We start from the raw sequence: 24,102 nt of genomic DNA on the forward strand, positions 1-24,102 counted from the left end.
TAAAAGTGACAGCTGCTAGTAGGTGTGTGTACAGTTTACAGTCTATGTCGATTACTGTGCACACTGAGCATTTCCCTCTCACAAGCTGTCTGTCTCCACCTCATCTGTTATCCATCCATTGCTTTTATTTAGAGCTGTGCAGCTTGTCACCTTGGCCTCCACTTATCCCGTTCTGTGGTGTTTAACTTCCCATGTACTCCTCTCCTTGACAGAGAAGAGAGTGTGCTTTAAAACTAAGAGAGAGGTTGAGAAGGGAGGACAAAAAGAGAGAAAAATTAAATTAAAGAGAAAATCTAGTTCTGTGATGAAGATGTTTTTGTAAATGGGGCGCCACAGTCAATTGATTTTACCCAGAGTGTGTGTGTGGGCAGTTTGAACGATTCACAGTCGTGTACAAAAGTGTGTGTTTGTGTGTGTGTGTTTCTGAGTATACGAGTTGTCTGGCAAGTCGTCTCTTGTTTAATACCAGGACAGGTCTCTGACCTCTATAGTAAATGCCTGGTTCTGTAATGTGAATCTGACTGTGGATGAATGCATTACACACATGTCCGTACACACACACACAAACACACACACACATCCCGCTGTAGACAGTGCTAATATCTAGCTTGACCTTATCAGTGTGATATTCACATGGCAGAATAATTCCGGATAATTTGTGGTTGCGTTATACACACAGACACACAAACTGACAGTGCGTGGCACCTTCATTAGGGACGAGGCACGAAGATGCATTTGTTGGTCATGCACACACACGCACGCACGCACACACATACACATGCATGGGTTTGCATCCTCATTAGCATCATCACAGTAAAAATAGCTCACCTTTCTTCATTCAGAGGCCAGAGCAGACTAGTTGACATGATTGCATCTCGGCTCGCAAATCAAGAGACAATGGGGCAGTAATTTTTCAGAAAGCTCTCCATCACCACCAGTTTAATCTTCTGCTTGCACAATGATTGGCTGAGTGTAGTGGATGGGTATGTGATTGGTCATTTTGTTCACTTGTGTTGCATCACTGCTGAAGTTAGAGTGGTTCTTGTCAGTCTTAACTGACATCGTTGCAGTGGATTCTGCTGATGGTGGTTCACTGATGTCAGTCCAATCATCATTTTGCGCAAAAACCAACCCCAGTCTAAAGAGGGCTGGTATTAGTCATCTTAAATTTGAGACACAATAGTGTACTCCTCACGCCTCATCTTTAAACAGCTTTACTAATGCTGTCAGGACTTTTGAGGAGGGCAAGAAGAAAAACAACTCTCCTGTCGGGATCAGTAAAGTAGCAATACTGTATATCAGATCGTATCATCATGTCTACTGCAAAACCATTTTTTCCTATTGAAGCTCACTTATTTTCTGCTTTTCCTTTATATGTGGATTTGGATGTAGTAATGAAAACCACTATAATAAGTTAACATCTCTCCTGTGTTAAACTGTAAAACATGAACAGACCTCCTTGTAGTGATATACAGTAGACCAAACTATAGTTCCCTTCCTACGTTAGACACAGTACACAAGCCATACTAATGGGGGTAGCAGCATGATGAAGTCCACTTTAAACAACATTGCTTTGTCTCTGGCCACGACCAAATTGTTTTTCAACTGGATAGATGTTCTGAAGGAGGCGGGTCGTGCTTTATTCTTGCTTTAGTTACAGTAACATACACAGCTCAATCTTAATGAGCGTGTTGTGTGGTACATTGTAATGATCTAGGTCACCTCAGCTTCTATTGGCCCGTCTAATGAATGTTTGACTGAGTGTATGTTTCACTGGCCTATTGTTTGGCTGTGTAAACATCCAGTAATTGCACTGTGTAACGGGGGAATAGTGCCACCGGGCTGAAAATTACCGATCAGCAAATGTGGGATAATAGCTGATGTGAATGTATGCATTTTTGCCTCTTTGTAGATAGGGGTGTGTATGTTTGTGTGTCTTCAATGCATATGCAATATGAAAGGTTGCGTGCTTTATTGAATGTTTATATGCATGTGAGTGTGTGCACCTTTGCTTGTATATGTGTTTGATACACTGTGTATGTGCATGCCCTTCTCTGGTTGTGTATATAAATGAACACCTGTCTGTCAGCTTAATGCCCTATTCGATTAGGCCTCCGATTCTGTGTGTTCAGCTAATTGCAAGGACTAGTGCCGGCGTTTGTGTTTTCCTTACCCTGGCAAATCGCTCCATGGCTCTGCACACTAATGTTCCCCTTCATCAGCCCCACCCATGCTAGAGTCGCACACGCACTCTTAAATGACATTTTCTACATTTTAATTTTCAAGTAGACACACTTATCCAGAGCAAATTATCAAAAGGGCAACGAGTAGAAAAAGCCACAATTCATAAAGTGCTGTAAATTGGTGGAAAGTATTTGGGCAGTAGAGCAGTGATACAGTGAAAGAACAGAGCAGATCCAGAGGAAGACTCAAAGATAAGAAGAAATGTATCTCCCTCCTACTTCATGTGAATTCTCTTTTAGATATGACACTTTTTGCATAATCACTCCTACTATCTCAGGACTTTGTACATGAAAGGCACTTTCTTACTTGAAAATTATACAGTTAAGGAAAAATGTTTCCCTGGTTTAAGAACTAGAAAGCAGATAAAAAAAAAATTCTTTACCTAATCAAAGAAATATTGGGCAATTATTTGATGCTCGGTGAAGAACCATAATTATTTCACCAATCAGCTTGAATAGCTTGTCATTAATAATTGCAACCTTCCTTAGTCCTCACTTTGAATAATGCAATAACAAGTATTTTAACTTCTACTACTTTAAAATAGACCCCGATAGCATGAACTACATATTACACTATACTATGATTATATTAATCAAAAATGATAAATGCAAACTTTAATAGTACATCATTTAATAATAAATAGATCATAATTGCTCAAGTTCTCTTTGAGCTTGCTAGTAACATACAGTACATTTCATCACCAGCTCTTTCACCACCGTCATCTCTTTCTCTCTCTATCCCATTCATGTTAGTCAGTCTCATTCAACACCTCTCATTCTTCTCACTCTGTCCTTTGTTCGCTTTTATTCAACCTCCTGAGCCTCCTATTCCCAGCTGGAAGATGCCACAGAGAAAGCATATTGATTTTTGTCTTCGTCTGTGTGGTTGCTGCATGAGCTTCAGGTAGAAAAACTCCAGACTCATCTTAAGAAAGAGAAAGAGGCAGAGAGAGAGAGAGAGTGAGTGAAAAGCAGGGTTCGTAGTATGTGCAGACAAAGGGGTGTGAAGAAGAAGCAACCACATGTGGCCTCTCAGACTGAAGAGATCAAGAGACTTCTCTTCCTCTGTCCAGTCCATTCATCATTTGCGCTTACTCATGGTCTCTCTTCTTCTTTTCTTCTTTACTTTTCTTCTCTGTCTTTGCCCTATGATTTACCTTCTGTGTGGAAATTAATACTTCCAGCTCACTTTTCTATTTTCATGGAGAGAGGTGATCTGTGATTATCAGAGTCATTTCCATTTGCCCATTAATAAGTGGGGAGCCGTAGGTGAAGAGGAGGAGGAAAGTGACAGAAGATGAGGTGTTTTCAAACAGATGACTCACCACAGATTTATTTTGTCCACTGTTTATTTCTGGATGGGTTTCATTCCAGGCTCCATCCCCCAGCTCTAGCTATCCATTTGTCTGCCCAGCTATTACCAGTATCACCCTCTCTCTTTCCCAACCTTTCATTGATCCCCTTTACTGTTGCAGGGATTTGTGTTTGGCTCTTCCAGCTGCTACAGAGCAGAGAACAGAGACATTTTAGCAGGAGACAAGAGCATGTACAAAACATGTAACTTTGTTAAAGGTATGAGAGCCAAGATGACAGACAAAATACAATACTGTACTCAGTCGATATTGCAGACAAATTAAAGGTAGTATCTATAATGATTTTGTATTGATCAACAGTATCACAGATGAATAAATAGACATGTTTGTATGTATTGCGAAGTTGTCTATATTCATGTTCCTTTAGGCTGTAAGAGCCAAAGAGAAGCTTAAACTTACCTTTCAAGCATTTGTCAGCGGGGCACATCTACAGAGTTGGCTATTTTCCTGGATAGCATCTTAATTAAGTTCTTCTTTTAATTAAAGAGACCCTGGACTGCACTTTGAGTCAATGTTTGTGCATCTTCACCTGCATCTTATTCTGACTGCTGTTTATTGGTGGAATTGCTGAGGTCTCTTCTTCGTATCGACTTTACCTCCACTAATGCACTTTACCCAAGCACGCATACAGGAGCATTTGCACACACACACGTGGATACACATATATGAACAGATGCACCTATGAACTCAGGTGTGAAAACAGCAGCACAGGTTGGATGTGCTATATAAAGAAGTTCAATATTTACTCACATCCATACCACTGTTACACATTTACACACTGCAGAGTAATTTACACATTTTCCCATTTCTTTAGATAATTGACATACATTGGCGGAAATATGAAAGGAGCTGTCAGTGGGAATGAGAAGGTATGACTTTTTTAATAGAAGAAAAGATGCAAATAGTAAGAGATAAAGAGAGGAAGAGTAAAAAGGTGAGTCTGGACTGCAAGAATGATTCAATAGCCAATATTTGAAACGTGTGCCATTTCCTCCTCGGTCAAAGTCAAGCTCTTGTTCACCTCGTTCATAGCAACACAAGATATTTGATCACCAAGGCAGTCTCTTTCTGCTGTTTTTTCTGATTCTTTTCTCTCTATTCTGTCTCTCTCCCCTTTCTCTCTCTCTCTCTCTATCTTTCTTTTACTCTCTCTGCCTCCCCTTCATCCCAACGCAGTGATGAAGATTGATGTTCAAGTCCTAATTAGCATCTGCTTTGGTATGCACACTGCCAGTCTGTCCACCCCTGACCCTCCAATCAGTTAACAGACATGACAGGCCTTGTCCAATCAGATTAAGGCCAGCGGGACAGGCTTCCTGTGTGGAACTGTCACTCCAAATGCATTGTGGGCCCTGCTGACAGATGTGTCCTGGGACACGAGACCCAAACCATGTGCCATTGAGTTTTCAAAGTTGTGTGTATGATCGTGCACCACATGAGATTGTAAAGATGGAGAGTAAGGTCAGTCTACAGTCTACGACGTCACCTGACACAGTGACACTGAGCATTACTGTCCATTAAATATGTGTATGAACTTGCTTTTGTCTTCCATATCATGTCTCCTGTTAATCCCTTGTGCGGGGGAAGCACAGGAGAAGGTAAAGATTGCATATACATTGATTGGCTGAAAATCAAAGATACCCTATGCACAGATGTGCGTATCTCCTGGGGGCCGGCTTGTTCAGGGTGAACCACAGAAGACCAAATCGATCAATAGTGCTGCCCACACCAGGATAATAGGATTGACTATTTATTAACAAATAACAAAAAACAACAAAGAACTGAATGATGCGTTCTGCATATTGAGCTGCACTTAATTGCCACCAGGTGTGCCTTTAAATAGGTGCTGATGCATTCATTGACTCATGCCAAAAAAGGGTTGGGGTTAGACCATGAATAGTATTAAAAATGGGTCTGATATAATTCAAATATTAAGGAATTTGAATAAAGATTTTTCTGACCCGTTCAGGGTCAGCAACATAATTACTTTTCTGAAGCTGTTGCTGAAGGGCACCTCAATATGATGGATGCTTCGTCAAGAATAACTAAACAAAAACCTAAATCTGTATTAATCCTGACTTTAAATATGAATATGTATTGTATGTCCAGCGACAGGTACAAATGTATAATTCATAGTGACTACATCCAAGGCTATTCCACTCAACTGCCTTTCTGTGCAGTTTGACGTTTCATGAACACGAGACACTACATTCCATAACTCAGTGGCACTCATTTTTTATTTTTGTCGTTATTTATCACATTCTCCATTACATAATTCATCCCTCTACACTTTGGCTCTGCCACCTTATCCGTTTGAGTTCAGGGATACAGGGAACATGACAATGAATGATGCAGCAGGGAAAAGATGTATTGCTGTCACTCATGTCTCTCCCTCCACCTTCAGCCTTCCTCCACAGAGCAGAGGAACTGGAATTATTTCCAGCAACAATAGAGAGGCGGTGTGCCCCCTATTTCTGAAAAAATGTGTACAATGATCAATAGCAAGGAGAGTTTTGATCCTGTTGGAACTGTGCCATGAATTACACATATATTTGTCAATTGAAAAGATAATTTTGCAAGTCAAGAAAGTCACAGTTTGTAAATCATTCAATTTTGTGTAAAACCACTCAGTGAACTACATCTTGCTCAGTTTCCTGTGCCGTATGAGAGGATATTTTATAAAAGAAAGAAATCCTTTGATAATCTGTGCATTTTCGTATGTTGTACCCTTCCATCACATTTCACCCCCTCCTGAGCGTGCGTGTGTGTGTGTGTGCACGTGAGCCTGCATCAAAGCCCTAGCATCACACAGCGGTCTTTTCTCCTGTCCCAGTTATATCAGTCTGTCTCTGCCTTCACCCTCCCACCTGCACCAACCCCCATGCCACCTGCCTTTATTCTCAGTATGTCAGACTGCGTTTCTGCCTTACCTAGTGTTTTCACCGAAAGTATTTCGCTGCATCACGCCTCCGCATGCCTCAAGAAATGCCAAAGTAACCCGTCTAACCAGGAACACGGAGCTCTGTGCGGCAGCGGTGGCACCTAATTTATTCTCATGCCTACTTGTGTGTCATATCAGGAACATGCAGCTCAGGTTTGAAAAAGGCAAGTCAACAAATTGTTCTGTGTGGTATTTATAACCACACGGTGAAGCATAAAATAATTAAGTATCATAAAGAATATGGCACATAAACGGCAGCATATTGTGTCGCAGATTCCTCAAAAGCTGTGTGGGTATTTAGTGTGAACCCTGGAGTTTTGTTGGCACTGCCTCTTTGATCACTTCTCCTTTTCGCGGGCTGCATCTCTTTCTGTGTGCATCCCGCTGTTTCACGTCATTGGCTTGTCGCCTAGCGGTGCGTCTACAAGGGCTGTAGTTCTCATTAGCACCTGTGTTGACATGACTGGCATCTCATCTGAGGTTGTTTTCCTCTTTCCCAAACCCTTTTTTTTATTTTTCTGCCTCCTACCTGCTTTCTGTTGCCCGTTGTACCTGCAGTTGCCTTCAAATGCTCTGGTTTTTCCCCTAAACTCTCCTTCCTCATTCTCATTCTCCCTCTGTGTCTCACTCTGTCTCACTCTATCTCTCTCCTTACCAGGGCTTTTTAATTAATGGCGAGCCATGATGCTTATCTTATCAGCAGATCACTCTGCTTTCTATTAACTACACTGACAGAGCTGGGAGGCTGCAGGCGATGGATGACACACACACACACATTCACGCACTCAAACACACACATAGACAGTCATGCACATTACCATATCGTTAGATGGATACATACACTGAAGTACAGACACAGATTAACATGAAAACACTTGCAAATACGTGCACATGCACACACTTATAGACACAAACCCACACAGGGACAAACAGGCATTAAGGCAATTGTGTCCACATAAACACACATCATGATCCTATCTTAATCTTGCCACACACTCACACACATACACACACACGCTCACATAAACAAGCAAACTGCCCTGATGGTATCTGGCTGTGTGATTTAAGGAGTGTTGTTTGAGGGTCTCTCCTCCTAAATCCCCTAAATGCCTTGGGAATCCCTCCTTCTTCCTCCCTCCCTCTATCTCTCCTCTACCTCCCTCCTTCAGTCCCGCTTTATGGCTGAATGAACACTTATCATTCGGCAGATAAAGAGCCGTCCACACTGGAGCTTGCTTTATCTTTGAGAGCCATGTTTACTCCCCGTGAACGCTCTGCTTTTCACAGATGTTTCATAGAGCGCATTCGCCTGATCCGACAGAGATGAGAGCGTGGTGTCGAGGCTTCATTTTCTGCTGCGAAAACTTCAGACACACACGCACAATCCTCCACCCCATCAATTTTAACACTCCAGGCAGGTCAATTGTCCCATATTTACCACATTTTCATGTGTGGGGAGACTGAGCTAGCAGGCAAAATAAATCAGCGTTTTTCACGATAGCTTGATGGGGATTACAGTGAGCTGCATTTTGGCACAGAACAGTGAGCATGAAGGCAGAAACAACAAAATCAATCCTCAAACACCACAATCGATGGGAGCCGCAAAATTTCAACATAGGTTTTCTTCAGATCTTATTGAGAGTTGACAGTTTTTTGAAAGCAGTGTGAGAAAGAGAGAGAGAGGAAGAAACAGAGAAGCAGTTTACAGAGTGGTTGTTGGAGAAAGTATTACTGTAGATTGTGGAGACACGTGTGCACGGGTGTTCACGCTCAATCGCCCACACTTTCCTGCACACTCGTAATTTCCTCATTTGGGGGACTGTGGCAAAACAATTATCAGCAGGGGATAATACAATAAAGGAGACCATTTCCTAGGTATTACCAAGGGACAAACATTTATTTCACTTTGTCCAGTGTGCTCATAGGAGTGTAAACTCCTAATGGTAGAAAGTATAGAACATAACTCACACCACTCACACTGCAGGCAGCATGCAGGCTATAGTAAAGCTTTGATGGGCAATTCTTCAAACTTTATCCCTTTTTGTAAGCTGATTCAAGAGGATTTCAGGGCTTGTGTCAAACATCAACATCAAAATAATTCAGATGGCTCTCACCTTGACATGGTATTCTTTTAGAATTCTTATTTTTTTTCTTGCTTTGCACTGTGTATTTCACATGAAACCACATGCCAGTCAGAGTAACAGACAATGTTTTGTCCTCGGAGCTTTGTAAGAGACACTGTCGTGTTTATCAGACATTGTGGCAACCGTTTTCAAATACAACGGTAAAGCTTTTATAAACGCACAATATGTTGAATCATCCAGCAATACGGAATTGAAAGACATTCAAAGAAACACTGTGTTGTTCTTCAAGGAAAACCCAACTCTTAGTGACACAGTTTGAGCCAGATTCTCCCACATTCATTTGCAAAAGTGTTCCTGAATGCCTGCTTAACCTGCTGGCCTCATCTTCACATGCTGTCATTTCCCGTACCTTGGATGAGTGGAGATGACAATGTTTTGGAAAATTGGGCATTCACTGTATGATTTGCATTGCTTCTGTCCCACTGTTTTGCTTAACTTGTTAAGCTCTTTCCCATATGAAAACAAAACAAAATGGATTTTTGACATTTAAATTTGTTATTCATACGCTCGCTTTTTATCTGTCTCTCTTACTCTGTGTGTTCTATGAAACAATATAAGTGAAAGTGTGAATACGTGTAGCTCTGGGTATGTTGGGAAGAGACTCTGATTTTATTGGACTACTTTCAGGTAATCTTCCTGTGTTCCGGCCAGATGCTTTGTTCAAGTGCTGCAGGAATCAAAGTGTCTCTTTCTGTCTGTGTCTCTGCAGAGAGTTTGGGTGGAGAGATCCGGAGCTGCCAGAGGTGATCCAGATGTTACAGCACCAGTTCCCATCAGTGCAGTCCAATGCTGCTGCCTACCTACAACATCTCTGCTTCGGAGACAACAAGATCAAAGCTGAGGTTTGTATCTTTGTGTGTGTGTGTGTGTTTGTGTGTGTGTTTTTTCAGTGTTGTGTGAGTATTTGATGGAGATTTGGGACTGAATGTACAAATATTGTGTACACACACATTTTCCCACACATACAGTGATATTTGTAAAGGAAGAATGTGCGGTGAGAATGTGCGTACCTCCCACATACCACAGACAATACACATGTTTTCCTAGAGATAGCTGCAGTTTAAATGACGGGGGACATTAAAATACAAGGTGAGAGACATATAACATACATTTTTTTAGGTTGTTTAACTGATTGTGTTATTATGTTGTGTTATTACATTTATTAAAATGTCATTCAGCAGCACATTTATAAAAGTAATTTTACATTTTTTGAGTTTTGCGTGGCACTAAGTCAGGCGTACAGATAGTGAGAGTTTAATGCAGCTTCAGCTGTTTTGCATTTTCCTGCTGTCACTTTAGAGAAATAGTGCATTAGCTAACCTGTTCCACGCTGATGTTCTGCATGATAAAGACTGCTGCAATCTTGTTCTGCCTTCTATTGAGTTGCAACTATAGTGCCAGCAAAGTTAAATTAGTCCCAAAGACAGGGGTTTGTCTCTCAAAAGCAATTATAGAGGGAAGCCCCTTTGGAACTCTGTAATAAACCCTTTAATAAGGCTAGCAATGCTCTAAAGCAATGGCACATGCAGATGCTCTTCATCCAAACCCACAGACACACAAAGTCTTTTCTTTTTCCCTTTCTTCAAATGCCCCCAACACACACACACACACACACACACACACACACACACACATCCCTCCTCCTCACAGAATCAATTTACCAGTACATGCTGGTGAGGGCATTGACTTTTTTTTTCTTTAATAAATGAATTTGTGTAGAGTCAGTCAATAACTGCTACTGCAACTTTATTGAAAAGTGATACCACGTTGCTAAAATGCTCATTCACATACAATTACAAAGGAACACAAGCAAACTGAAAAAAAAAAACCAGAAAAATTAATATTAACTTTCTGCAAATGCAGGCAATTAAATGTAAACATAGAAACACTGCTAATTTTTATTCACACTGACCCACTTCCCCACCCACACAAACAAAGACACACACATACACAGACACAAAAATGCAATCACACTTGCATACAAAAACATCACACTTCATTCCCCTCCCACTCTGTCAGCCACGCAGCTCTGAAAGAAACCTAAGTGCTCATGTCTTTTGTAATGGGTGTAATAAATGCCTGAATGGAGGTGTCCAACAATAGAGAAAATAGCAACAATATATTGACAGTGGATGATTTAGCCTGCTTCATCAGTCTGTTTGATTGTCTTTGCTCATAAACCAATGCGCCGTTAATCACTATTTACAAAAATTTAATCCGGACTATATCAACCAGCCAAAATTGACGCTTTGCATCCTGTAAAATAAAAAAGAATGCACATATCGACATGCACACACTGCCACACAGTCTGTGATTTATTTATTTTAGACAGTAATGGCCCTATGGGAGCACCCCCCCTGCCCTAACACCACTAACACACATGTGCACACACCAATTTATAGCTCGAAAAGGACATCATTGTAGGACACTTTCACTATGACATTTCTAATTCTACAATTCAATTTTATCCAGTTATCTTCCTTCTCTCCCTCCTGCAATTATCTTTGTGTAACTGTGTATTAAAGTGATGAGTAAATACTCGTTTAAATTTTATCCACTGGACTGAGTTTATTCAGGCAGGGTTTTCTCATGTTCACACGATACACTACAAGCAGGGCCACTTTAATTTATGTGACAGACATGACAGCTGAGTGTCCTGTGGTCAGTGCAGGTTAATTTTCTTGGTCGCATTACATCCACTCCCAGGTTACACCAAACATCGATAGTAAAAACTATCTCTGGAGACATGTCACCTGTAAAGCAATTAGTTGCAGAGGTGGCTTTTTCTGTGGGTGTATTTTGAGCAGCGCAGATGCTACTGAATGATCATAGAGGTATTATAGGAATATTTTAGGAATACTACAGGCAGCACTGTGTCTGTATGATCGTCTTACAGTATAGGTATAGGCTACAGTGCAGTACAGAATTGAGTATTTATAGTATATATTTCACAAGATATTTTAGACCCAAAGTGAAACTTACAGAAGGGCAGGGACTAACAGAAATGGGCACAATTACAAATCCATCTGCTTCTTTAGCACCACAAACAGCACCGTGGATTTATCAGTACACAGCACAGGCGACTCATGTTTCAGAGACATGGTCAGGGCCACATTGTAACTTGCACAAACCTCAGCTAGATAAAGGGTCAGTGAGTCAGGCATAATACACTAACATATTCAACTTAACAACCCCTCTGACCCTGCTTTCTCTCTGATACTTGGGGATGCAGAGGAGGGATTTCAGATAAACAAAGGGAATCTTTTAGGTCATTTTGCTAACAAGGAGTATGGCGTTCCAAATCAAATGCCTATTGCTGCCACCTGTGCATACACTAACTATATGCAGCACGTGCATTTTGAAGCAACGAGACACACATAGAAATGTGGCCTTAACTGTGTGTCTTAAATAGTTTTTAATGAAAAATAAACTTGATGATCACAGCTGACATAGGGTGTTAGGGTTAGGGTCAGGCCAAGAATGACAATGTGCATCGGGTGAGACAATCTATTGTTTTATCTCATGTAGTGTGTCATAGTGGATGGTGTCTGTAGCCTCATCTGGGACACCACACAACATAAAGACTAGCATGTTTGAAATGTACAATGTGTTTCAAGTGTTGACCAATAGGAACACAACATGCTGTGTTTGTGCACGACTAAAAATGTGGCAAAGCAAAAGAGAATGATGTTATTAGTGCCGGGAGATGGAACTGTCTTGTTTTTTCTTTAGCCCCATTGTTTTTTTAACATTGTTGTTCACCGAAGTCAGTCCCTGGCACCGCCTCCCAGTGACATTCATGCTTGTTTAAAAGTCTGCAAGCAATGATTGATCCTGGAGCAAAATCTGATCTGTCAGCCAAGACACAGCAAGAATTCATGACACCATAATCACCTACTCTGACACAGTGAGCATCTTAACAGACAAAAATATTGTGTAGTCTGAACCTGGCATGAGAAAGATACAGGATATTAGCTTAGTTAAAGATCCCTTTGTTAGACTGAAGCAATATAACTCTAATAGCCCGTGTTACCCATGGAACAAAGCAACAAACCTCTAACTGTTACCAATGGTGCTTCTTTTTATTTTCTCCATTATAATAGTGCACTTTAAGTTTATCATTTACTTTGTTCTGGTCACTCTTGATTCTTCAGCTTCCTGCATTTTATTTCTGAGGTGTTTTAAAACTCAGCAGGACCTTTTATCGTATTACGTTTGATCACCCTAAGAGGCAGAAACACGTGTATGTGCTGTCAAGCAGTCACATTAATGATGGGGTACATCTTGGAACAAATTGACTCTCATTGACGTCTTTTTCTCAGATCTTCTTTATATCTGGCAGTATTCATTAAATTTCAAGCAAAGGAAATTCGAAAGAAAGTTTCATAAGAAAATAAGCATTTCATGGCCTTCATAAGAGATTATGTGAATGGTAGTTGGTTTTATCTATATATCTATCTTATCTATTGATGTTCCCTCAACTTACATGCTTAATGTGTTAACAAAAAACTCCCTTTTGTTCAGTAAACCTCTTAACGTGTGGTTGATCTTCAAGGCTGTGACACAGCTGTATTATTTTCTCTTCATCTAGTTTCAGAGTTGGAGGGACAGAGTAACTTATTTCACTCTCGTTGCTACCAGCAGGCAAATAAATTATATATAAATTCTGAGGCACAGAAGAAGCCGAAAAGGATTGTTATTAGATTAACCCCACTCAAATTCATCCTCTATTTACACGCTGTTCTTACTTTTTTCTTTTCTTCTGTGAGCTGCTTGTTGGCTGTAATTTCTAAGGACAAGTAAGACTTCACTTGACGGGGTTGTGTGATAGTTCAGTAACAATTCTTCCATTGATTTTGACTACGAAGATTACAAAAACTAAGAACAAATTCCTTCTTTCAATTGATTTTTCTTTTTTAATCAGTGTGGTTTTGACTGTTTACTTCACATAAAATGTGCATCCAATTATATTTAACATGGAAAAATTCACAGTATCTAGCTATTGAATTCACTGATAGTTTTGTCAGGACGCTATGTTTAACTTTTCTTGACAAGGGCCGTTAGCATCATTTCAATAAGTTGAATAAGGGAAGTGTGAAGAACAGGATCAGGGATGGGTATAGATCTAGTTTAAATGTGGTTATTTTTGTAAGGAAAATCAAATTAATTGGTTACTATTGACTGCAGAACAGAGCAATAATTTCACCACAGACAAATTCCAGGATTTTGCTGCATGTTGCGCTTCCTGTTGTTGTTTAATTTCACTTCTACTTTTCCCTATATTTTCTATTCTCTTTATTTTTAAAGCATTTTAAACACAGTGTTAAATGTGTGACACATTGTCTGTGTCAGATATAGCAATGTCACACAGCCTTCTAGTGATTTTTAATGTTCACATATCACACATTAGAAAAGTCGTGCTTGGTTACCTGGAATAACCTTCGACAGCAGGAGTTGAATATGCATTTCATTGGCACATAACCTGACAGCTAAAATTTGGCAGACCATACAGAGGATGTTTTCTAAAAGGACAATGAGATCCTCTGTGCCTGGGAAGGTTTTTTTCCTTTTATGGGTCACATGTTGTGGTTGTACCCTGCAGTGCCCCTGCTCCTTCTTGTTGTTTCACAGCTGTGCCTTGGATTGTTCAGGAAATATCCTGCTCGTGTAGATGCCCCTTGAACACAGAGGAAAAACACAGCTTTTGATGGTTATTCACATATATTTATATTCCCTCATTTATTTATCAATGCTTGTCATTTGATAAACCAGAGATGTCTCAACTACTCTAACAAAATTATTACCATAAAAACAAATCAAATGATGGTTATTTGGTTTTGTGATATTAGATATTCACTTAAAGATTTTTCATATCGTCAAGCAATAAGCTGTAATTTCCTGTGATTTTAGACCCGCCTAAATGCTTACTAGCCATCTTAGCTATTCAATAAAGAAACTTATTGCTTTTTTAAAATTACAGTAACATATGAATAAAAGCCAATCTAAAATATGACAGATGTTTTTTTTTTTATTTCTTTTTTTAAAAATGAAACAATAACCATCACCAGCATTTTTGATTTTTGTTGTGGAATAAAAGCAGATTTCTAGTGTTATGTGAGATGGGCCATCTCACCAAACACACATTATGATTATAGATGGCACCTATTTGTTGTAAGCACTGATCTAAAGAATTCTCTTATTTTCAGTCAGCCAGACAGACACAGATGGCAGGGGACACACTGAGCAGCTAAATTCAGCTACAACATGGCTGCTATTCGTCGCTAAAGTGATACTCTGCAGGGCCAAAGAGAGGGGGAGAGACACAAACAGAGACAGATGAGAGTGAGAGAGATCGACAGAGGAATAGAAAGAGGAATGGAGTGAAGGAGAAAAAAAGAGAATATTACTTTCTGTTATCTTGTTATCAGGTAACAAGAATGCAGTCTGGGGGTTTTGGGAAGTATGGAGAGAGATGATTAAGCAGCAATATGCCTCTGGATATCAAAAGTGTGTGTGTGTGTGTGTGCTTTACCTGTCTCATTGCAGATGCGCGTGTTAATTTGGGTATGTTAGAGTATATGTGTATTTTTTAAATGGGGTGTGTCTGTGTGTGAGAATATCTAAATTTAAGGCCATGTGCACACATGCATTTATGTCTTGTGTCTTTACATATGGCAGTGAACAATCAGATGAACAGAAACAAAGAGACAGAATGAAAATGTGTGTACATGATGTTATATGTTACTCACATTGTGGGGACTTACCTTCCTTTTGGGTACAAAACCCAAGTTCCCATAATGTACATATATAGATTAAGTCTATGGCAAGGGTCTTCGATGTTTTTCTGTCCAAGGACCCCTTAGCTGATAGAGAGACAGAGCAGGGACCTCCAACTAAATTCCGTTGCATACTAAAATGGGCTTACATGTAGGGTAGCGTATTGTGTCATGTATAACCAAGCAGCAGCTCTTGCAGTATGACTAAGGTTAGGTGAGTTAGCCTCACCCTCAGCAATTTCTCCAGTGGTTTCATAGGTGGAGGGAATGTCAAGGTCTCTTGCTTGATAAGTTACAATAGAATCCACTGTGGCTCAAAATAATGTCTGTACACTTTGGATAATAACACAGAAAACTGGCCAATGTGTTTCAACGTGTACGTAGTTAGCTGACTAGTATGGATAGGTGATGCACAGTGATTTAGCATACAGTTAGGTAAGCTTGCTCACATGATTGCATGAGGAATCATGGGTAGACTTTCATCAGTGTTGTGTAAATTGTTTTTTTTATTTTTAATCTTTGCAAATAGTATTTTAGATTAAAATTCCAATTTTAAAAAATCAAACAGTGATGTGGTGGCCGCACAGCAGTAACTCTGGGGGGCCCTAGTGCTCGCAGACCCCCTGTTGAAGACCAGGAATAAATTGTAAGAAAATGTAGTGTGTGTGTGTGTGTGTGTGTGTGTGTGTGTGTGTGTGTGTGTGTGTGTGTGTGTGTGTGTGTGTGTGTGTGTGTGTGCCAGGGCAGATGGAGGTCTGGCCTCAGCTCAGATTACAGTTGACCACAGAGGCAGCTTGGCAAATTCATCTTCAGCATCATTTATTGCTGCTCGAGACATATACTCACATACCATACCCACAAACACACACATAAACACGTGCAAACAGTTACCCGTACTTTGCACACACACAAACTCACACACACACACACACACACACACACACACACACACACACACAGTACGAGCCCACTGACATGTCAGCTCATGCATCCCCTTTAGGCACACCAACACACACTGTGTCAGACTAAAGTTCAGTCACATCAGTAATTCATTTTGGGTAGCAGCCTTGTCGATATCCATTTATCCAACAGACCGGTTGAAGGGAGAGGAACGTGCCCCCTGACTCTGTGTCTTTCCTCCCCCTCTCCCTCTCTCCCCCTCGTCCTCTCTTACACATATCCATTTTGTTTAGCTCACATCTCTCCCACTTTATTTTGATATTGATTACCTTGATTTCTCCTCCTCCCACCTTTTTTATGACACTTTACGTTTTCTGTTTTTTTTTTTTACAGCAGACTTGCTTGATTAAAATGCATATCATAAATACAGGGATCCTCTGGGTACTGGAGACTGGATTAGATTCAGGACAGTTAAAATTAGTATACTCTAGTTTCAATTCAACTGAGTAGGCTTTGTTGGCATAACATTTTACATGTGTTGCCAAAGCACAACGAAAATTACCCCAGTCATGACAAACATGGAGGTAAGTAAAAAAAAAAAAAGATATGTAAGTACCTCTGTATACATGTACATCCTGTACATGCACACACACAAAGACATTATGAATTATAATAACAATATTAATAATCAAATAATGAAAGGATGTGGGATAAAATGGACACTCAGAGGGATATGGTACAAATGTCTGTCTATCTAATGGTATTCTCTTGGCAGGAAGTTACATACTTAGCAGACAACACTTTCTTTCCCCCGTTGTTTCTCACAGTTTTACTGTTTGTTGTTGGAGACAACCACTGTGGTAAAGTCAAAATGGTAAATAATCTGGTTTTACATTTCTAGACCGTGAACCATAACAACAACAAGCTGTGATTATCTGTTCAACAGACATCAGCATGAAATAAGAGAAAAACACAGCGAATAATCCATAAAAAATACACAATGCAAACTGTATTTACAATTTTCCACTCTAATCACTGTATAAGATTTGTGTGAGTGTTGAAGCAGTTACTTTTTCACTGCTGGCATAAATATGCTGAGTATTTCATCAATGATTTATTTAACTCAAAATACTTGAACTGCTTTTTTTGTTTTTTGACGTAAACAGGCACATTTCAGGAGGAGAACAACCTCTTCCATCACTGATGTTTTTCTTTGTTTTTTTAATATTAGTGTAGTGATAGCCTTTGAAATGGTATGTTAGTACATTGGTTCTCAAGCATTGTCTGATATGCTCCCCTTCAGAAGCTGAAAAAAAGTTAATGCAGCCAATGTGAACAATGTGTTGGTCTCAAACTACAGGAGAACAGCCACTAAACAACACACACACACTCACAAATTGGGATTATTAAGCACGCTCTCAGTCTCCTCCTGTAAACAGTGGTGGTTTGTGTTTTCTCCGTTGAATTCTCTTCAAACAGCTGGATAGAGCCTCTAGTCCATTTAATAAGGTGGATTTTCAAAGTTGTAAATCTTGCTGTTGATACTGCTGCAAAATTAGCTGTTCCCCTGCCTCAACTATATTAGGTACCCATAAGTTAATGCCATTTTTGGCCCAGTTCAGAATGCTCCAGAGGGGACTTTTAGCCTAGGGCCAAGAACTCAATTAGCCGAAGGTTGAAAGGCTCTGAAATGCAGTTAGCCCTAGGCTAAGTGTCAGGTAAAAAAAAAAAACAAAGCCCTTGTATGTGTGTATGCCTGCCAGAGTGTGCACATGCATTGAAGGTTGGAAGCTGTGACACATCTTGACTCTGTCTCTTCACTCACATGCAAGCAGTAAACCGTCTCCAGTGTGCTGCTGATTAGTGTCGACATTCCATATGTGGCAAGTGACTCAAACACACTTGTTAGGCTTCATATGCCACCGTCCCAGGTATGTGTCACCAGTGTATCCCACAGCCAGCTTTAACGCCAGCAGCACCTCCGATTCCCACAATCGCAGCTGTCACCACTGCTAACTGTTACCACGGCAATGCTGTCGCTATGGGTTACCAATAGCCGTGGCCGCCGTGGAACAGCAGGAGACAAAGACAAATCAATCTGCGCTTCTAATCTTCTTTACATGGAATTGAGGAAAAGAGGCAGTGCGGAGGTATTGGCAAGCCTTGTAGGTAGCTCAGAGGCAATATGAAGTAATAGCTCTATGGCTTTTATGGAATAACAGATTAACTGTGACACAAGCATAAAGAGGAGATGGGAGAGGAGCAGAGATCAGTACGGGAGTGGGAAAGGGGAGCAGAGGCAGGAGGAGAGGAGCAGAGGTGAGGACCAGAGGCATAGGAGGGACAGCAAATCAGGTTAAGGAAATTGTGTGGCCAATGGAGCAAGGTTAGTTTACCATTCAATGCACCCCTTAATCCGCTTTAATTGAATAGATAAGCAAAGTCATTTTGCTCGATAAACTCTTGCTGTGTCATCAAACACCTCCATCCTCTCTCTGCCCTCCATCACTTTCTTGTGCTTTCTTCTCCTCCTTTCACTCCTTTCACTCTCATCTCCTCTCCCCCACCCACATTTATCATTTTTATGTTTTCACTATGAAGAAATATGACTAAAACTGTACTTGTAGACACTTATGGTTCTTTTCTTAGCCAGATGTGTGAGATTTCCACTGGAGACTAAACAGTGAGTGCCAGACATAATCACAGGAAAAGGCTTGGAAGTCTATTTGCTGCACTTTACTGTTCCTGTCATCTTGTCTGTATGGTAAACTCCACCCATCTGGTGCCTCACGATGAAACAGACAGTAAGAATTAGTGCCAGTACTTAATGTCCCAGGTTTGGGGGATAAAATGCAGAAAAATAAAAGAGGGTTTCAAGAAGCCTGATTACACAGTTAACCGTGAAAGATTTTTATTTATTTTTTTCAGTTATCTGGCTGAGTAACTTTGCCTGTTGCAGTACTTCAGAGATTAAATACAAGTGGAAGCGTGAAAGACAGGAACGCTGTCTCTCTCTCTTTCTCACACACAAACACACACACACACACACACACTAGTTGCTTTATCCATGTTGCAACTAGTCTCCTGGTGATCAAAGCAGCCTGTTTCTGGTGATTAGTACTACACCCCTGTCGAATGGACTAAACACGGGTTGCTTTAAGCTCTTTGGCCCCCTAAGGCTGATGATGATCCCTGCAGTGAAGATGCAGTGTGGGAGGGTTTAAACATCACCAGTGTGGGGAGAAGGCAATGTGTTGCGCCATGGGGGGAAAGCATTTTGCGTAACACCATAGGGGGAAGGCATAATGTGTAACACCAGACTGCCCTCATTGCTGTCCCGACTGCGTTAACAATCCTGACTACTTTGTCTTCTCACAGAATCAGGATATAGTCATAAATCTACACTGATTGGTTTGTTTATCTCTTTGTATGTCTTTGTATGTATTTACATAGAAAATATAGTGATACAAATACACTAAAAGGAGAGGAGCTGTCATATGAGCCAGGAGATTTTATCTAGTGTTTTATTAAGGTTTTGTTTCCGCTTTTCTACCTATGTTGAAAAAACAGTGAAATAATTTAAAAAAAATTTAAAAAATGTATAGCCTGTTAATCATACGGAATGGCTGTTTTGTTTCGCTTCATTCATTTATTTTTGAATTACAAAATCTGAGGTGTTGATGACCTTTAAAAAGTCTATAAACAGACTTCTTAGTTTCCTTCCTATACTAAGGGAAACCTTTTACAAAACCTGTTACAAAATCAGTGTATCATTATCCCGGATTATATGTTAACTTATCATAGTGGAAGGTAATGGTCTGGAGTTTAATAGAGGATGAAATGGTGCTACAAGAGGTGTAAAAGTTGTGTTTTGTTGAAATATATGAGTTATGGGCAATGTGTCAAATCTCAAGCATTATTTTTAACTCACAATTTCTATATGTGTTTATATTTATATTATTTCGATGTTCAGTATATTTTAAAGTTTATACATGTTTAAATTGAATGGTTATTGATCCTTATTTATGACTATGAATGCTAAATCATTTGGAAATGATACTCATCTCCTCTATACACTGTGTGTGTGTGCATGTGTGTGTAATGTGAGTGAAAAAGAGAATTTCCCCATTGTGGGATTAGAAGGGATTTTAAAAAAATAAATAAATAAATAAATAAATAAAAAGTTACCTGCATGCTGAAATCTTAGTCTTATAAGATGTTTGTAGTGTAGGGACCACAAATGCGCATCTGGTTTCTGATATAATTTCTCATAATTTTAAGTTTAGATTTTATACTAGTCGTTTCCATCATAAATAAATCACACACACGGGCAACATTATTCATGGTGCATATGAAAAAAAGTCCAATGATGTTATGTAAAGCAATTGAACTAGTTGTCTATTTTGAGAAGCAGCTGTGCCTCCCACCTCTTTTCCTTTTCAGATTCCAAAAGCCAAAAGTGTCAGTAGTAATGGATTATTCCATGGCAATGTGCATGTTCGTGTATGGAAATGTAAAACAGACAACCGAAAAAAGACAAACACGGGGAGGATCGATACACAACGACAGAGAAACATACATACATACAGGAACAGACCAAGTGTGTATTAAAAATGCAGGGAGAAACAGACATGTAATAATGGGAAATGTTTAGAAGCAGGGTGATAGTAGAGCAAACAGACAAGCAAAGTTCTTTTGCTTCGATCATCCGTGTATTTAAATGTCATTTTGTGAATGTTCAGTCATTAGCTGTGTTATAGTATGTTTAATTAGTACACTTTAGGTTATTAATCTGATAGGCAGGACTGATACACGCACACACACACACACACACACACACACACACACACACACACACACAAACACTATACAAGCAAAGTCACTACCTGCATAGACAAATAAACTAAGTGGCTCACCAACATTTTCTTGAGGTGGATGTTCATTTTAATTCAAGCATAGTAGAATAATAGAGAACAAATGCATTTTTCATTTGATACGCTTTCTTTGATCCTCAGATTCGTAGACAGGGGGGCATCCAGCTACTGGTCGATCTGCTGGACCACAGGATGAGCGAGGTTCACCGCAGCGCCTGCGGGGCCCTGAGGAACCTGGTGTACGGCAAGGCCAACGATGAGAACAAAGTGGCTCTGAAGAACTGCGGGGGTATTCCTGCCTTGGTCCGGCTGCTTAGGAAGACTGGAGATGTGGAAATCAGAGAGCTGGTCACAGGTACACTATCTAGGACAAACCCACACCTCACCTCCATGTAGCTGCATTTTTTTTCTTGTATGACTCTGCTTCTATGGCTTCAGGAGAGGTTATAATAGTGTGTGTATGTATGTCTGTGGATAGAATTTGATACGTGGAGATGTGAGGATCACACCTACACTAAGTCTGGGTAATTTGATGTACCCCTGCAAAACCAACCGATACAATACAAACTTGTTTCAAACAAAGCAAGAAAACTTTTATATTTATTTGTTGATTCTTATGTTGATTTCTTATTTAGTTTATCTGATTGTTTGTTTGTTTTTCTGATGTAGTAAATTTAGTAGGTTTCTGTCACTCTTGTGACTCTTGTACAGTACAGGAGGCATGCACACATGCATAGCCGCAGTGTATTCTAGTCTAAACTGGCCTTGACAGTCCTTGTAGTTTTAGCTTAGTGATTTGACTTCATAGAAAATTTATACATTTAACTTTCAGTGAAAAGATATTCTTCAGACAAAGTTACTCTTCACTCTGCAGAAACCAAGGCCGCACATCTTGAGCTCCTTCACATGTCTTTAATATTTAATATTCAATCAGAGTTCTCCTCAATGTGCCAATAGAAGAATAAGAATGCAGAAGAGGCAGCGAGGCAGCCAACAGTTTGGTTTTTTTTAAACATCATGTCTCTTAAGAAGTGTTTCGCTTCGTGTCCTCTCAACTTTCTTTTTTCAAGTGGTTAAGTTGTAATGCAGCTTAACTTTATTTCTGTATTTTCTGCGTGGGTGCATGCATACCATCACAAAAAGTGTCCGCCTAATATTCAAGTCAAGTCCAGCAAGTGTGGTGTTTTGTAATCACTGGTCAATCCTGTTTTCACCTTGAAGGCATGAGCAGTAACAGTTAGCCAGTGAACTGGAGACGCACGAATACAGCAGCCACACACACAACTTAGAGATGCACATACATACACACTCAGATGTACAGTACATAATGTGGAGATGCACACAAATATCTGTGTAGGCAAAAGATCTATAGATTAAATTTTAACACCCACCTTAGCTCACAGACGTTATATGAGCTGATATAATTTGATCTCCATTTCTCTTGAAATAGCTTGCAATATGCCTCCCACAAGAATTTGATATTCTTCTAGAGGCTTTTTAGTGCTGCAGCAAACACAAACACATGCACTGCGTCCCTCCCCGCTTAAGACACAGCCACGCAGATGCTCACACTCATGCACATACACCACCTCAAGCATGTATGTAATCTAAATGTGCAGCCACAGTTATTTTCCAGCATGACACTAGTTCTACAGCCTCAGGACAGGTAATAATGATGAACTGCTGTGTGTGTCTCTTTGTGTCTGTATATGTGTGTGTGTGAGTGAATTGTGTTTGGGCATATGTGTCATAGGATGCCCTATAAAAGTAAAAAATCTGTGATACTTATTGGGCTTGCCACCGCAGTCTGTGCTACTGGTGTTACACCATTATTAGCCCACTGTCACTATTTTTGTTTTGCTTTTTTAATCAATACTTAATCAGAAGAGAGAGGCTAGAATTATAAACTGAAAGTGTCTAGTCTGTACAGCAGCAGCAGAGTAGCAGCAGTCAGATTTCACTTTTCACATGTCAAGAGTGAAGGGAGTTGGCTGACAAGATGATGAAGGAAGATTTGTTGTCAGAAGTGCCAATTTGGGAATATTTCCAAAACTAAACAGTATCTTAATGTCACTGAGGGAAAGAGAGTTTGTTACTTCACTGAGAGGTTGGCAAAGTCAACTCATGTTTCAATGTTCGGTTTGCATTAGCAGTAACAGATATAGAGAATTATGGGGTGGTGTTGTCACAAGTTAAATTAACCAGTGGGAAAATGTTCCTTATTTCCTTATACTACTCTGAGATATTATATTCTAGCACTTGTATTGTGATGAAGTACAGATGAGTGTTATACAGAGCACTTGTTTTCTTTGCAACATAATTATTTGCCCTGATGAAGACTCTCCTGAGTCAAAACACATTGGTTTATCGACTTTTAATGTTATCATCAGAGTGCTGCAGATTGCTTGTTAGACTGCCAACCAATAACATAGACCTCCATTACAAGTGAGCTGGTCACTGTTTTTTAATTTAACTCAACCATTGATCCTATCAGTGATTTGTTTTTACTTCATTACTGTTCTTGATCTATTGCAGCAATTGCCTCATTTTTTTAAACTTTTTTTTCTCTTTAGGCCAAAATAAAAGTTGGCTAAAATTTACCAGATATAAATTGGGTCAGCTGTGACCTGTGTTAGGCAGGGATCTGAATGCTAGCAGCGTAGCAAATTGTAATTAACAGAGAGAGCAGGTCCTTGCTTCTCTTCTTAACGTTTCTTCTACCATTCTAACATCACCCCCTCTCCTCTTCATACTTTTCCCTCTCTACTTTATCCATATGCATGCTGGCCTTCTATGTGCTTTAGTGTGTATCTGTACTTGAATCACCAGTATTTCTCGCTCTTTGTCAGAC

At 39.9% G+C, this 24,102-nt stretch overlaps 1 protein-coding gene across 1 annotated transcript in view; it reads left to right on the forward strand.

The window, feature by feature from the left end:
- The window catches only part of ctnnd2a (catenin (cadherin-associated protein), delta 2a), a 252,245-nt gene that overhangs the window by 166,004 nt on the left and 62,139 nt on the right, over positions 1 to 24,102 (forward strand). Inside the window, exons 13-14 of the mRNA XM_073488891.1 lie at positions 9,411 to 9,543; positions 21,393 to 21,606. Of these exons, the coding sequence (XP_073344992.1) occupies positions 9,411 to 9,543; positions 21,393 to 21,606 (347 nt within the window). The remainder of the gene's footprint in view (positions 1 to 9,410; positions 9,544 to 21,392; positions 21,607 to 24,102) is intronic.

Source organism: Pagrus major, chromosome 19 (genome assembly GCF_040436345.1).
Source record: "Pagrus major chromosome 19, Pma_NU_1.0".
NCBI lineage: Eukaryota > Metazoa > Chordata > Actinopteri > Spariformes > Sparidae > Pagrus > Pagrus major.